This window comes from Salvelinus fontinalis, chromosome 4 (genome assembly GCF_029448725.1).
Source record: "Salvelinus fontinalis isolate EN_2023a chromosome 4, ASM2944872v1, whole genome shotgun sequence".
NCBI classification, from domain to species: Eukaryota; Metazoa; Chordata; class Actinopteri; order Salmoniformes; family Salmonidae; genus Salvelinus; species Salvelinus fontinalis.
In genome coordinates this window covers 75,735,170-75,751,379 of record NC_074668.1, presented here as the reverse complement: position 1 = coordinate 75,751,379, position 16,210 = coordinate 75,735,170, and the positions used below count along the sequence as shown (strand labels likewise).

The following is a 16,210-nucleotide window of genomic DNA, read 5'->3' as shown; positions in this document are numbered from 1 at the left end:
TGCTGATGCACAACGAAATTTCAAAATGACACCTTGTGTATTCTACTATTTTAACTCGCAACAGTAAGTTGAGACCCCGACTGATCAGAGGGCCTTCAAAAGGGGGCCCACGCCGCCAGTTTCCCATTCCTGCTCTATATAGTGCGACAATTTTTCATCAGTAGGGAATAGGATGCACAAAGTATTTGACATGGAGGCAGTAAGAATCTGGAGAGCTCACGGTCATTGTCGTGGATGATCTGGAAATTCTTGACTGAGGCCTGAGTGACTCTGCCGTGGAAGTTGAGAACGTAGGACTGTGTGTCGTCGTTCCACACAGGGGTCTTGTTGTGAAGCTCGATCACGCTTTCTGTGCTCTTGTTCTGCCACCGCGCCAGCAAAGACTCATGGTCCTGAGTGGCAAGGATAAGTCACAGACAGGTGAACCATTACTCAAGGCAACCAACTGAAACCACACCACCAGTCCCTAACATAAGCTACCTACATTTAAGAATATTTTTGTTGACTTACATTCCGTGGGCAGATGGCAACTCTCTCATGGTCCATGTTCATTCCAGGAATGATGACACTCATTTTCCGAGGTCCTTTGAACCCTAAAACATTGGTTTCCTGAAAAACAAGTATAATGGACTTATATTATGGTCCAGTCTGTCAACCACAGTATGAGTCCTCGTTGATAATGTTTCAGGTCAAAACCGTTGCCATTTAAAATTGTGAGCACTAGGTGTCCCCATGTTCCAACACTAATGCTCTGTGGCTTTGCCTACTAACCCCATGATATTGTATGAATTCATCCAGGTTTGCCTCTTATCTTTTATTTGCTATTATTTGTGTCTGACACACCGATGTCTCCCCAGATGAAGGCACTGTTATTAAGGGGCTACGGGGGCTGGTCCTAATGCCTGAGAGTAGTGCTCTGTGTGCGGTCTCTGTATGTATTTGACCTTACTTGCCTCTCCTCTCTTATTTGTGTCTGACACGTCCATGTCTCCCCCAGACTAAGGCAATGCTAATTATCTATGGGCCTGAGAGTAGCTCAATGTTTTCCTGTTTGTATCTGGGTAATAGACAACAGGAGGACTCACATAGCAGACAGCTGCCAGCTCCTGCCGCAGGTTAGTAGCCTCTAGGCTGGAGGTTGTCTTCCCAGGGTTCTGTCCACTGTCATACACTGTAAACTTGGTCCCCATGAGGTTGGACCTGTAGAGAAAAGAAAACAAACTGAGGATTACAGAGGTACTGGGAGAGTATGCCATACTAAAGGGACAAGGAGCCATTGAGACAGATGAAGGCAGTGGCCATTATCCCTAATCAGCCACCTCCTGGAGCCCATCCTACCATCAGACTCAATGAGCAGGAAAAAGGCTCTGCTAATCAACCTTAAGAAAACAATACATTTGTATCCAGGCCATGATGCGCAATCAAATGTAAATGGTTTACATCATCATCATTGTCTTTAATGACTCAACCATTTACCAGTCATTCAAAAGTCACCATCTCATTATTTCAAATTACAATTAGTATTTATCATATCTTACAGTACATGCTATCATGGTATTTATACTATTGCCATTGAATTTATGAATTAAAATAGCATTATTTAGTTATTAGCTGTCAAAATAAATAATTGCATGGCTATAAACAGTTGGAGAGGGTTAGATGAGATGTCTGCACAGCTAGGTTGAATAATGGCTCATATCTCTGTTAATCCCTTTACCTCAATCACAACTGGAGCCCCTAATGGCGGATTGGACGGCTCTTAAAGGTCAATTGAAAAGTCAGGAGCTCATTTGTGCGGCTTGTCCATGACTCTCACAAGTGGCAGGTGAAAGGTCAGCTGCTCATCTCAATCCAGCTCTCCATCAGTCAAGTGTTACTGTGATGATAGAGGCGTGAGGAACGAGAGGGACAAGAGGCGCGGAGGGGAGCGTAGCCTATCGACCAGCAGAAGCAGCCAGTACACCAGATTAATGAAGAGCGTGGCCAGGCCATGTTTGATTAGACTACCTGGGGGGCTCTCTCTGTGGAGCCACTGTGCTGTGGCAGAGCTGATGCTATCTCTAAGGAGCGCTGATGTCACTGCCTTCCTGGAAATCAAAGCCTGGAGCCCCGGCACTATTCTATACTAACGCAGACAGTGAGCAGGCCCAGACAATATGTGACTGGTTACAGGATCGGGGGCATTTGAGGCTAGTTCGTACTTCACAGCAGGGCCGTTTTAAAACATTTGTTGAGATTTTGTGCACAAATGCCTTCTTGAACATGTGAACTTTCATGTGCCTTAATCAAACTTGTACGGGATCCGTAAATATGAATAAAAATGTTTGATTATGGAGAAAGCCCTGAGCTATATTGAATTTGTTCTTAACTGACTTGCCTAGTTAAATAAAGGTTAAATAAAAAATAAAAAAATAAGAATGACAGGATCCTTCCTTGCTAGTCATGATTGGTTGAGATAATGGAGGGTCAACCATGCTGACGGTTGCTGGCCATGAGTTTACATGGAGATGGGTGGGGCTAAGTCTTAAGAGCGTGTGAACGATCCTGAATGGGCATAAAAAGAGCTCATTAGAAAAAAAATCTGTTAAATTTGACATAAGCCCCCACAGTGAAATCTGGTCACAGAAAGTACGTATTCATACCCCTTTACTTACTCCATATTTTGTTGTGTTTTTTTTCTTTCTCACCCATCTACACACAATACCCCATGATGTCAAAGTAAAAATGTTTTCAGATTTCTTTGCAAATGTTTTGAAAATAAAATACACAAATATCTAATTTACACAAATATTCACACCCCTGAGTCAATACCTGTTAGAATCACCTGTTAGACTGTTAGAGTGTTCAGAAAAAAATAAGCAATCACGTTTGGTGTTCGCCAAAAGGCATGTGGGAGACTCCCCAAACATATGGAAGAAGGTACTCTGGTCAGATGAGACTAAAATTGAACTTTTTGGCCACCAAGGAAAATGCTGTCTGGTGCAAACCCAACACCTCTCATCACCCCGAGAACACTATCCCCACAGTGAAGCATGGTGGTGGCAGCATCATGCTGGGGGAATGTTTTTCATCGGCAGGGACTGGGAAACTGGTCAGAATTGATGGAATGATGGATGGCGCTAAATACAGGGAAATTCTTGAGTGAAACCTGTTTCAGTCTTCCAGAGATTTGAGACTGGAACGGAGGTTCACCTTCCAGCAGGACAATGACCCTAAGCATACTGCTAAAGCAACACTCAAAGCCCAGACCTCAATCAAATTGAGAATATGTGGTATGACTTAAAGATTGTGGACACCAGCAGGAACCCATCCAACTTGTAGGAGCTGGAGCAGTTTTGCCTTGAAGAATGGGCAAAGAACCCAGTGGCTAGATGTGCCAAGCTTATAGAGACATACCCCAAGAGACTTGGCAGCTGTAATTGCTGCAAAGGTGGCTCTACAAAGTATTCACTTTGGGGGGGTGAATAGTTATGCACGCTCAAGTTTTCAGTTTTTTTGGTCTTATTTCTTGTTTGTCTTACAATAAAACATATTTTGCATCTTCAAAGTGGTAGGCATGTTGTGTAAATCAAATGATACAAACACTCCCAAAATCCATTTTAATTCCAGGTTTAAGGCAGCAAAATAGGAAAAGTGCCAAGGGGGGTGAAAACTTTCACAAGCCACTGTAGACATACTGTAGTCAGTGCAGACCCACCCACATACCCTTATAGGAAGTGTCTGCCAGGGTGTGTAGGCTGCAGCAGTGCCCCTCTCCCCTCTCCAGTGTGCCCACAGGGTCTCTCTGTCCTTGTTTTAATCGACCCTGGTCCCCTGGCTGCCAACACGCAGGTGTTGCTTCCTCATCCCAACAATGAGCGCTCAAACGGAAGTAATGAATCCAATTACTTTGTCTTCTCCCTGAGAGCAGCCAGGTGTGGGCCTGCATAGCCCCCAATTCATTACAGCATATATCAAACAGCACATTCATTCAGCTACTCCAAAAAGGCAAACGTCCTTCATGCATAATATATTTAAGTTTAGAGAATCCCATGGAATTGACAAATAAGTATGAGCATGCACTCACTCACGCCTGCTCTACTCTACATTGTTGTAATACCTCTGTCCATAGGCCTACAGTCTGAAAGAAAAACAACCATCTTCCACAGTTTCTTGGAAGGTAATCTGGATTTCCCATAACAATGGGCTCTTTATTGTGAAAATGGCAGCTGCAGCCCCGTGGTCAGAAGAAACAGCAGCAGACTCACTCACCTCAGCTTCCCGATGAAACTCTCCCCCCCTCGAGACAGATCAGTGGGATCGATGGAGATGAGGTAATTAGATGTTTTGCTCTTCTTTCTCTTCCGTCCAGCTAACAGGAACACCTATGGCAAGAACAAATCCAATTAGCAAAGCAACTTCATCAGAAACAACACCATCATCAATAAGCCCTGGGACATGAGCCTGCAACATCTAAATTAGCCACATCTAACCAGCTCCACTAAACAATCAAAGCATGGACTCCTTTCACAGCCTGTCACAGATGATTGGTCGTGCTAATTCATAGTGTAGTTTTTGTAGTTTTTGTTCATAGGCAGAGGGCCATGTACTGTCAGGATGGATGGTGGCCCTAAAGCAGTGCTGTTCAATTCTGGTCCTGGAGGGCAGAAACACTTCTGGTTTTTGTTTTGCACTCACCTGGTGTCCTAGGTCTATAATCAGTCCCTTATTAGAAGGAGAGGATGAAAAGCAGTCGTTTTTTGGCCATCCAGGACCGACATTGAACAGCCCTGCCCTAAAGGGTCACACTTTGCGTTCTGTCAGTGTGATAAGTATTTATCCTTCTGCTCCACACTCACCTTCTTCCCATCCTCCCTCTCCAGGTGGAGGTAGTAGGTAGGGTACATGCCTCGGTCCATGCCCTTCTTGTCTCTGGTGATCCTGCACTTCACTGTGATCCCCTGAGGGGCTGGTCTCAGGGTGAACTCCTCCAGGTCGTCCACGTCGATGGCAGGCTCACTGACGGGAGGGGTGGACGCTGAGGCTGCCTCCTGATGGACAGAGATAGACGGCCCATCAGCCCACACCCCGTTCAAAACATCAGATTACCGGACCTTCGGCTGTTCTGCTTCCCTTCCATTATAAAACGGTAATGGTTATTATAAAACATCCATTGGGGCCTGGAACTACATTAGCACGTTGTGTTTAAAACCATGAGGCTGTGTAGACACCATCTGGGTTTCAACAGGGGGTTAGATCCACATGGAAGGACCAGGCAGCGAGGAGACATGATTAACAACCAAACTTGTAGTAACAGACAGACTGTGTCTCAGCAGCTTGGTGACATGGCCAGGTGCTCAGGGTAGCTTCTAATGTCACTCCTGATGTCAGGTGCCTCTCTAAAGCCCACAGTACACTAAGGAGTCACTTCCCCTCAACCTCCTCGAACCACAGGAGACTACACAGCCCACCGCCTCCTCTGACTAGCTCTACCTCTGAGTCAGATGGCAGGAGAGGAAACAGCAAAAAAAAATAGCCTGTTCTCACACCACATTTCCTGCAGGTTTAAAATATTCATACAAATAATAAATCAGCAGTTATTTCGGCATATGACAGATGATGACAAGTCAGAAATACCAGAGCTAACTAAGACTTAGTGGACTGTCATTTGTCTTTTCAGGGGGGTATATTAAATAGCATTTCAAAACTGCCAGGGGGCCAAAGGGCCAGGGTATGTCATCTGCATGATAGAAAGCCATTCCAACCGGAATATTATATTCAGCTACCAAAGAGTTCAGCAAGGACATGATTCAGAGAGGCAGTTTGATATACAAAAGTTCCAATTTCCCCTCTCAGGTGGATTCATGAGACTGCTTAGGTTCTGAGATCCAAGGAAAAAACTCCCATTTCCATTAGGTAAAACTATTCACATCAGACGATGTCTGGGCTGCTTCCATGTATCAACAAACTACAGTTCAAATGACAATAATAAAGATACACAAGAGGAATAGGTTGATCATAATGTAGCCCAAAACACAAAACTGCTCCATCGTCATTCCCCAAATGGACTAATGGCTGAGCCCCGCTGAGCAGAGGAACAAAGCAAATAGAGGGTGCATTAGTGCACACTGTGTGTAAAGTAAAAGCTCCATCCAAGAGTCAGGAATCAATAGATGACCACAGAGCATCAGATGGTGTACCTTGCAGGACTTCTTGCTGGTGGCAGAGCCTGGCCGTGTGTTACTGTTGAGCTGAGAGGAACTGGAACTGACTTCATCCTCGTCATCCTCCTCTTCGTCAAAGTTCATACTACTAGAAATACCTTCAAACAGAAAATACATAATTTAATGGCATTGTCGTGCTCCTAGTAACGCTGTTTGAATAAGAACTGTAAATGCATGCTGCACCATACACCAAGCACTGTACACAAAGACACAACACACAGGAACATAGACACATACGCCTGTTCTGAAACATCAGTTCATGGAGAGGTTTGGATACACTACTGTCTAAAGGCAGGGTAGTGTTCTGGGTAGAGTCTGAACTGTATGAGGCTCTCTCTCCAACAGGGAACGAACCATGAAAAGCTGCCAATACACACCTGTAGCGTGCTCACTAAAAGCATCACAACATAAGCCTCAGGTCATAGTATACCTGCTGCTTCCTGAATTGGTTGGTTGCCCATGACAATTTTAAAGAAAAATGTATCTGTCACTGTACAGTATGTTTTCAGCTATCAAAAGGTGGTGGAAACTGGAAACCTATTTACCAGGAGGGACAAAACAAGTGGAGTACTGTTGATGTTTTAAGTAAGGTGTTATTCATGATGTAATACGCATGATGTTACTGTTTAGTTGGCTTAGATGTTATTGTTCAGTTGGCAAAGATCTCAGGGGAAAGGAGAGCTGTATTTGACAGGTCTTACTGTATAATAAATCCAAGGTCCCCACAATCTCATAATCTCAGACCAATCACTGCATGATTGGAGAGGACAAGTGCCAATCACTCTCTGACCTGTGTTTCAGACCAATCGAAGCCACAGAGGGACTGTACATGTACACAGATCAGGCTGGAGGCCAGGGATAGGCCTATATGCATTGATACCTTTCTTAAGCATGGTGACCCTCAGGTCCTGCTTGCCCTGTGGCTGAGCACTGATCACAGCATCTCCCTCACTCCCCTCCTCCACGGCCCAGTGACCCACCGTCATGATCTGGATCTGGCCCTCTTCCTGGAAGGACGCCGGCCCATCGAGTCCTGCCACACCACCACACCCAACCAGCCCCATCAGAGTCAGACCTCCATAGTCGTACAGTAACAGTAGTAACACACATGCATTAGATCATACACAAACATACTGTTATGTGTCAACACTCACACATAACATGCCTACATGCATGCAAACATGACATGGAGAATGAATGGAAATCTGTTGGGAAAAACTCAAACTACAGTATAAGTAAACGGAGTCTAGTAGATGACATTTGCCTGGGTAATACGGGTCATGCAGTAAAATTCAGCTTTGAATGCCTTTGTGGGTTGATGTGGTATATTTTCGGCATGACTCTTAAGACTTCCGCTGCTTCTTTGCCATTCAATTAGCCTGCGTAACAGGGCAGAACATGATGTCCCTGCTGCTACAGTCAGCTACTGACTCAGCCAATCAAGCACCAGATTACTAGTCCCTTTCACGCAAATGGAGTGGTCGGGAGCCTCATTTCTAAACTGTGCGTATGTACAAAATATACCCCAAAACATGCGTGTGCCAGTCTTCATGCAAAACTTGACATGAGAATGTGGTCACCTTCCTGAAAACTTTAGACCATGTCGTACGCACAGTTTCGAGTGGTTGAAGTATTGCTATTGCAAGCAGGCAAGTGGCCAAGTATTTTGTGCAACTGGGGATAATAAGATGGACATGTTTGTCATATTTCTTCTATTCTTTTTAACGAGCACCTTATCAACTACATATGCACCAAAACCCTTGTTGTTTTGACAAGTGGCAAATAATCATTCATGTTGATTAGGGGAGAAATCAGGTTTGTGTGCACTGTTGAAACTAACACAACTCAAAAACCACATGGAAACTGGAAACCATTTTTACATCACTCGTTAGAGGTCAACCTGCTGATGACAACCAGCTACATTTTGTAGTGATGCATTTTGCTGTGGGGGTGTGGCCAAAACGGAAAGAGAAACGCAACACTTATTTGTCAATCACTCATTCTGATATCATGTTGAAACCAGTAGAATGAGAGGGGGGAGTCGGGTTACACGTCCTGTTCAAACTAACCTTACTAAAAAAACACACGGAATCTGGGAATAATATGTATATCACTGGTTAGAGAACAACTTGTAGAAGACAGCCAGCTACATTTAGGATTGTTGCATTTTGTTGAAAGTGGGTCACCAACGCAGAAAGATAAATAACACTATTTTGTTAATCAGTCATATCGATATCAATTTGAAATCAACAGAGCAGGGGCAAATGTTTGGAGTGTATGCACAGTTTAAACTAACACTATTCAAAGGCCACACTGAATCTGAGAATCATTTGTATATCACTGGTTAGAAGAGAATTTGCTGTAGACAGTCATCTAAATTCTAGAATGTCGGATGGAAGTTGTGAGGATGCCGAAACAGGGAAGGAAACAAATCAATTGCTTTGTTATTTAACTTCAACAAATCACGATCCGCCATAGGATATCAACAGTAACAAGGGTTAGCTGTTATTAGAGTGATAAATCCATGTATTGGTGTGAGGCCAGTGACTTTTATACAGAGAGCATTTAAAATGGTGTCTGCCATTTGAGTTTGAAAATGATGGTAGAATTCGAAGTAAAAAGGATGTGTAATCTGAGGTAAAAAGGATGTGTAATTACCCTCAATTCGATGTGGTCGAAACGTGAGCTTGTTTTAATGTAGTAACAGATACGGATTTAGTACAGGAAATTAGCACAAATAATCTAAAATCTAATATGTAGCTTTGTCTCACAGCTAAATATGGCACAGAAACCTGAACATTTACAGTTGAAGTCAGAAGTTTACATACACTTAGGTTGGAGTCATTAAAACTCGTTTTTCAACCACTCCACAAATTTCTTGTTAACAAACTATAGTTTTGGCAAGTCGGTTTGGACATCTACTTTGTGCATGACACAAGTCATTTTTCCAACAATTGTTTACAAACAGATTATTTCACTTATAATTCACTGTATCACAATTCCAGTGGGTCAGAAGTTTACATACACTAAGTTGACTGTGCCTTTAAACAGCTTGGAAAATTCCAGAAAATTATGTCATGGCTTTAGAAGCTTCTGATGGGCTAATTGACATAATTTGAGTCAATTGGAGGTGTGCCTGTGGATGTATTTCAAGGCCTACCTTCAAACTCAGTGCCTCTTTGCTTGACCTCATGGGAAAATCAAAAGAAATCAGCCAAGACCTCAGAAAAAAAACTGTAGACCTCCACAAGTCTGGTCCATCATGGTGAGCAATTTCCAAACGCCTGAAGGTACCACGTTCATCTGCACAAACAATAGTACGCAAGTATAAACACCATGGGATCACGCAGCCGTCATACCGCTCAGGAAGGAGACGCGTTCTGTCTCCTAGAGATGAACGTACTTTGGTGCGAAAAGTACAAATCAATCCCAGAACAACAGTAAAGGACCCTGTGAAGATGCTGGAGGAAACAGGTACAAAATGATCTATATCCACAGTAAAACAAGTCCTATATCAACATAACCTGAAAGGTCGCTCAGCAAGGAAGAAGCCACTGCTCCAAAACCACCATAAAAAAGCCAGACTGTGGTTTGCAACTGCACATGGGGACAAAGATCGTACTTTTTGGCAGAAATGTCCGCTGGTCTGATGAAACAAAAATATAACCTTTTGGCCATAATGACCATCGTTATGTTTGGAAGAAAAAGGGGGAGGCTTGCAAGCCGAAGAACACCATACCAACCGTGAAGCACAGGGGTGGCAGCATCATGTTGTGGGGGTGCTTTGCTGCAGGAGGGACTGGTGCACTTCACAAAATAGATGACTTCATGAGGATGGAAAATTATGTGGATATATTGAAGCAACATCTCAAGACATCAGTCAGGAAGTTAAAGCTTGGTCACAAATGGGTCTTCCAAATGGACAATGACCCCAAGCATACTTCCAAAGTTGTGGCAAAATGGCTTAAGGAAAACAAAGTCAAGGTATTGGAGTGGCCATCACAAAGCCCTGACCTCAATCCTATAGAAAGTCTGTGCGAGCAAGGAGGCCTACAAACCTGACTCAGTTACACCATCTCTGTCAGGATGAATGGGCCAAAATTAACCCAACTTATTGTGGGAAGCTTGTGGAAGGCTACCCGAAACGTTTGACCCAAATTAAACAATTTAAAAGGCAATGCTACCAAATACTAATTGAGGGTATGTAAACTTCTGACCCACTGGGATAGTGATGAAATAAATAAAAGCTGAAATAAATAATTCCCTCTACTATTATTCGGACATTTCACATTCTTAAAATAAAGTGGTGATCCTAACTGACCTAAGACTGGTAATCTTTACTAGGATTAAATGTCAGGAATTGTGAAAAACTGAGTTTAAATGTATTTGGCTAAGGTGTATGTAAACTTCTGACTTCAACTGCAATCAAGATTAAAGAATAGTAAACTGAGGAACATTTTCTCTCCAGTGTCTCTCCGGAGCACAATGTCCATCTCCTTGCCTACCCACACCAGTGATAAACACACCACCACAATATGGGAGTGGTCCAATCCTATCAGATTTTGGAACCATTCCTATTGGACTCCTATGGGATTCTATTTTATAGGATCCTACAGGATGGAACCCCCCCAAAAAACTATCATATTTTAGAACCCGTCCTATCGGATAAAAACCTCTAGGGTAGGACCTGTAGAATAAAATCCTATAGGATAGGTTCCAAAATGATGTTCTATTGGATTATAATAGTTAAAAAAAATGGATTTGGGAGATTTTTTGACTAGGATAGCCTTTTCAGAAATGATGGACAGATATTTAGTGTCAAATTTACACAACGGTTATAAATGAGGCCCCCTGGTCATTACTGCTTCAAAGCCACTGACATACTGTTTTTCCTCATCCTCTTCTGTCTCACCACCATAGCAGTGCAACAAGCGATTAAATGAGATGAGCCAGATGAAATCACGGGCGGTAAAACGCACATTTTGAAAGAGTGTTTTATTGCTCCCAACTGAATTAGTGACTGTCTTTTTAACACTGATTACACAATAATTACTGCTGCTTTCAGAGGGAGATTGCAGCCTTTTGTTAGTGTGGCGTTAGCGACGCAGCTAACCCTCGTTTCAGAGAGCAGCGGAGTGTGTGTATGTGTGTGTGTGTGACGAGGTAAGCCATCATTCCGTAAGAAGAAAGGGGCTATATCGGTGTTGAATGACATCGTGACTCTGGTCTGAATAATCACTAGCCCTAAATGAATCACATTGGAGGACAAAACAATAACATTGAACAGATGAGTAAGGATTACAAAAGCATCCTGAGATGACAAACAGCCATGTTACCTACACTACCATTCAAAAGTTTGGGGTCACTTAGAAATGTCCTTGTTTTTGAAAGAAAAGCACATTGTGTTATTTTTTAAATAACGTCAAATTGATCAGAAATACAGTGTAGACATTGTTAATGTTGTAAATGACTATTGTAGCTGGAAACGGCTGATTTTTTATAGAATACCTACATAGGCGTACAGAGGCCCATTATCAGCAACCATTACTCCTGTGTTCCAATGGCACGTTGTGTTAGCTAATCGAAGTTTATCATTTTAAAAAGGCTAATTGATCATTAGAAAACCCTTTTGCAATTATGTTCGCACAGCTGAAAACTGTTGTACTGATTAAAGAAGCAGACTAGTTGTCCATCCAGTCTTAGCTGTCCATCCAGTCTCCCTGTTGCGCTGTCTTAGGTGTCTCACAGTACGGACGTTGCAATGTATTGCCCTGGCCACATCTGCAGTCCTCATGCCTCCTTGCAGCATGCCTAAGGCATGTTCACGCAGATGAGCAGGAACCCTGGGCATCTTTCTTTTGGTGTTTTTTAGAGTCAGTAGAAAGGCCTCTTTAGTGTCCTAAGTTTTCATAACTGTGACCTTAAATTGTCTACCGTCTGTAAGCTGTTATTGTCTTGACGACCATCCACAGGTGCATGTCCATTAATTGTTTATGGTTCATTGAACAAGCATGGGAAACAGTGTTTAAACCCTTTACCATGAAGATCTGTGAAGTTATTTGGATTTTTACGAATTATCTTTGAAAGACAGGGTCCTGAAAAAGGGACATTTCTTTTTTTGCTGAGTTTAGCCCCATTATTGTGTATACTTATTCATCTTGTGTTACTATTTTTTATTTATTTTTAAATAATTTTTTAAAATATGTATTGTTGGGAAGGGCTCGTAAACAAGCATTTCAGACAGCCACTGGCAATTTATGTTATTTTAAAAATAATTTTTTAATTTAACTTGGCAAGTCAGTTAAGAACAAATTCTTATTTACAATGACGATCTACACCGGTCAAACCCGGACAACGCTGGGCCAATTGTGTGCCAATTGTGCGCCGCACTATGTTGGCGGCTGCACAATCACGGACGGTTCTGATACAGCCTGGAATCGAACCAGGGTGTCTGTAGTGACGCCACAAGCACTGAGATGCAGTGTCTTAGACCGCTGCGCCACTCGGGAGCCCCGAAATAAATACAGTATACTAATTTGATTATTGAAACTCAGAAGTTGAGAGAGATATCAAAGTGAGACAGGGAGCACAATTTCACACTTCCATTTCAATTCATGCGGCTTACGTATGAAGTCTGTATCAAGGCCAAGGAGCGTTTCAGCAGCCACTAAGGTGTTTACTTGGCAGGCAGAGAGGACCGACTTCTCTAACATCATTACTCAGATTAGATTTTGGACAGACTTAGCATCTGAGTGCATGCTTCACTTCTCTGTAAGGGCAGCTTGATTAGCTTTAGAATGCCACTATGTGCCACCAGAGATGGAGACATGAACAGAACTGAGTCCAATCCAGCTTGAGGATGTTTGAAAGGATGAGTGTGTGAATGAGAGAGAGGCATACAGCCAGGTACCTGATGGAGCATGGGGAAGAGGCATCTTAACATTGACTTTTTAGAGCTCAACTCATTAAGACAATACAACAATATAATACAGCTATCAAAAGAGACCAATTGGGAGACAAATACGTAGTCTGGTGGCCATGCAACTAATTTCATGCAATCTATTTTACTCTACATGATACAAAAGTGGTATCTCTTGCTCTGCACAACACTCTCACATGGTGAATTTAATTCTGGCACAAAACATGAAACTTCCTCCTCATTGAAAACCTGAGGATTTCAATTGGATCGTTTCATTTACATCATGGTAGGAGACAGAGCTGAGCCAGACAGAGACGTGCTGTACAGTTGACCAACAGACAGAGAGAGAGGACCATGCATGCTGCTGTAGCCTGTCTGTCTCTCGGTCTGTCTGGAGGCAGCAGCAGCAAGCCTGACCTTTGTGCTTCCCCTTCCTCTCCTTCTTGCCGCTGCCTGTCTGCGGGGTGGAGCTGGTCGATGCCTTGCCCTTTTTGGCTGAGCGAGGAGCCTGGTTGTCCGCTACCACCTTCACCTCCTCGTGTTCAGCTTCTTGCACTACGCACGGCACGGCAGGAACCAGCGGACAGAAGGAGTTAGCAGGCAGGTTGGGGGAAATGATGAAGATAAAATGAAGTAAGAGACTAAACAGAAGGGTACTGTCAGTTAAGGTTAGCCTATAGGGAAAGAGAAAGAACAGGTAAAGACAAAGTTAGCAGAGGACACTATACAAGGTTATAGGAAGCAGACACACAGCAGAGGCGTTTTTCTTGCCTGGGAGAGAACACTGTTTATCGCCTCATGTCAAACAGGTCATGGATGTGCTGCTCTGTGAAAATTGCAAATGCACACTCCTCCCAGCAACAACATGTTCCAGGATTAGATAATAACAAATGCATACTGTAGCTACAGTCCCTTGAAATTGGCACTTTGATTCTAACATGTTTATCTTAAATCTATCAACTGCTTGGTTGCCTTAGTATTTCCCCTACAACCTCCTCTGTTTTGCAGAGTGTCAGTGAATATCCAGTGGTGTGTCTCTATTCTCGTAAAAATTCGGAGCCTAGACCCGTCACCGCGGAGACATTCACAGTCTCATTGTGGGAACCCATTTCTCTTCGAAATTTTTCCAAACAGCTTCAAGGGGAATAATAGAGCAAATGCTTCAAAAGCTCCGAGCAGAGAGGGATGGAGAGACCTGTATTCTTGACCTAAAGTTACTGTTAGCATATATGGAAACTAGCAACTGGTAGGCCTACATACTCTGTTTCAGATAAGCATGAGCCTGAAGTCAGTTTCTGAACTAGGTTAAATTAAATCAGTTTAGTCCACCTAAAATATTCTGTTAACAATGTCACTCTATATTTGCGGCGGTCAATAATATACAAATATTTTCCAGGTTTTTCGCTTTATGATTTATCTACTGGATGCTAATATTATTTATAGCAAAAGAAACATGCTATTTACAGTGGCAAGAAAAAGTATGTGAACCATTTGGAATTACCTGGATTTCTGCATAAATTTGTCATAAAATGTTATCTGAGCTTCATCTAAGCCACAACAATAGACAAACACAGCCTTCTTAAACTAATAACACACAAACAATTATACGCTTTCATGTCACGTTTTCAACATCCACAGTGCAGGATGGGAAAAGTATGTGAACCCTTGGATTTAATAACTGGTTGACCCTCCTTTTTGCAGCAATAACCTCAACCAAACGTTTTCTGTAGTTGCGAATCAGACCTGCACAACGGTCAGGAGGAATTTTGGACCATTCCTCTTTACAAAACTATATCAGTTCGGCAATATTTTTGGGATGTCTGGTGTGAACCGCCCTCTCGAGGTCATGCCACAGCATCTCAAATCAGTGGTTGAGGTCAGGACTCTGACTGGGCCACTCCAGAAGGCGTATTTTCTTCTGTTGAAGCCATTCTGTTGTTGATTTACTTCTGTGTTTTTTGTCGTTGTCCTGTTGCATCACCCAACTTCGGTTGAGCTTCAATTGGCGGACAGATAGCCTTACATTCTCCTGCAAAATGTCTTGATAAAACTTGGAAGTTCATTTTTCTGTCGATGATAGCAAGTTGTCCAGGCAGCAAAGCAGCCACAAACCATGATGCTCCCTCCACCATATTTTACAGTGGTGATGAGGTTTTGATGTTGGTGTGCTGTGCTGTGCCTTTCTTTCTCCACACATAGTGTTGTGTGTTCCTTCCAAACAACTAAACTTTAGTTTAATCTGTCCACAGAATATTTTGCCAGTAGCGCTGTGGAACATCCTTTTGTGAACCCCAGATGTGCAGTAATGTATTTTTTGGACAGCAGTGGCATCTTCTGTGGTGTCCTCCCATGAACATCATTCTTGTTTAGTGTTTAACGTATCATAGACACGTCAACAGAGATGTTAGCATGTTCCAGAGATTTCTGCAAGTCTTTAGCTGACACTAGGATTCTTCTTAACCTCATTGAGCATTCTGCGCTGTGCTCTTGCAGTCATCTTTGCAGGACGGCCACTCCTAGGGAGAGTAGCAACAGTGCTGAACTTTCTCCAGTGGACTGATGAACGTCAAGGTTTTTAGAGATACTTTTGTAACTATTTCCAGCTTTATACAAGTCAACAATTCTTAATCTTAGGTCTATTGAGATCTCTTTAGTTCAAGGCATGGTTCACATCAAGCAATGCTTGTTGTGAATAGCAAACTCAAATGTTGTGTTTTTTATAGGGCAGGTCAGCTCTAACCAACATCTCCAATCTCGTCTCATTGATTGGACTCAAGGTTAGCTGACTCCTGACTCCAATTAGCTTTTGGAGAAGTCATTAGCCTAGGGGTTCACATACTTTTTCCAACCTACACTGTGAAAGTTTAAATGATGTATTCAATATAGACAAGAAAAATACAATAATTTGTGTGTTATTATTTAACTAGGCAAGTCAGTTAAGAACAAATTTAATTTAATTATTAATGACGGCCTAGGAACAGTGGGTTAACTGCCTGTTCAGTTGTCAGCTCGGGGATTTGAACTTGCAACCTTTCAGTTACTAGTCCAACGCTCTAACCACTAGGCTTCCCTGCCGCCCCAGTTTAAG

General features: G+C 42.7%; 1 protein-coding gene across 4 annotated transcripts in view; it reads right to left on the bottom strand.

The window, feature by feature from the left end:
• The window catches only part of LOC129854408 (tubby protein-like), a 114,080-nt gene that overhangs the window by 3,611 nt on the left and 94,259 nt on the right, over positions 1 to 16,210 (bottom strand). For 2 of the 4 annotated variants that reach the window (XM_055921419.1, XM_055921420.1), the window contains exons 4-11: positions 13,540 to 13,677; positions 7,084 to 7,236; positions 6,180 to 6,301; positions 4,839 to 5,030; positions 4,252 to 4,364; positions 1,086 to 1,200; positions 511 to 609; positions 221 to 392 (exon numbers count right to left, since the gene is read on the bottom strand). In XM_055921419.1, the coding sequence (XP_055777394.1) occupies positions 221 to 392; positions 511 to 609; positions 1,086 to 1,200; positions 4,252 to 4,364; positions 4,839 to 5,030; positions 6,180 to 6,301; positions 7,084 to 7,236; positions 13,540 to 13,677 (1,104 nt within the window). The remainder of the gene's footprint in view (positions 1 to 220; positions 393 to 510; positions 610 to 1,085; positions 1,201 to 4,251; positions 4,365 to 4,838; positions 5,031 to 6,179; positions 6,302 to 7,083; positions 7,237 to 13,539; positions 13,678 to 16,210) is intronic. The other 2 variants (XM_055921421.1, XM_055921422.1) reach the window with 2 other exon arrangements.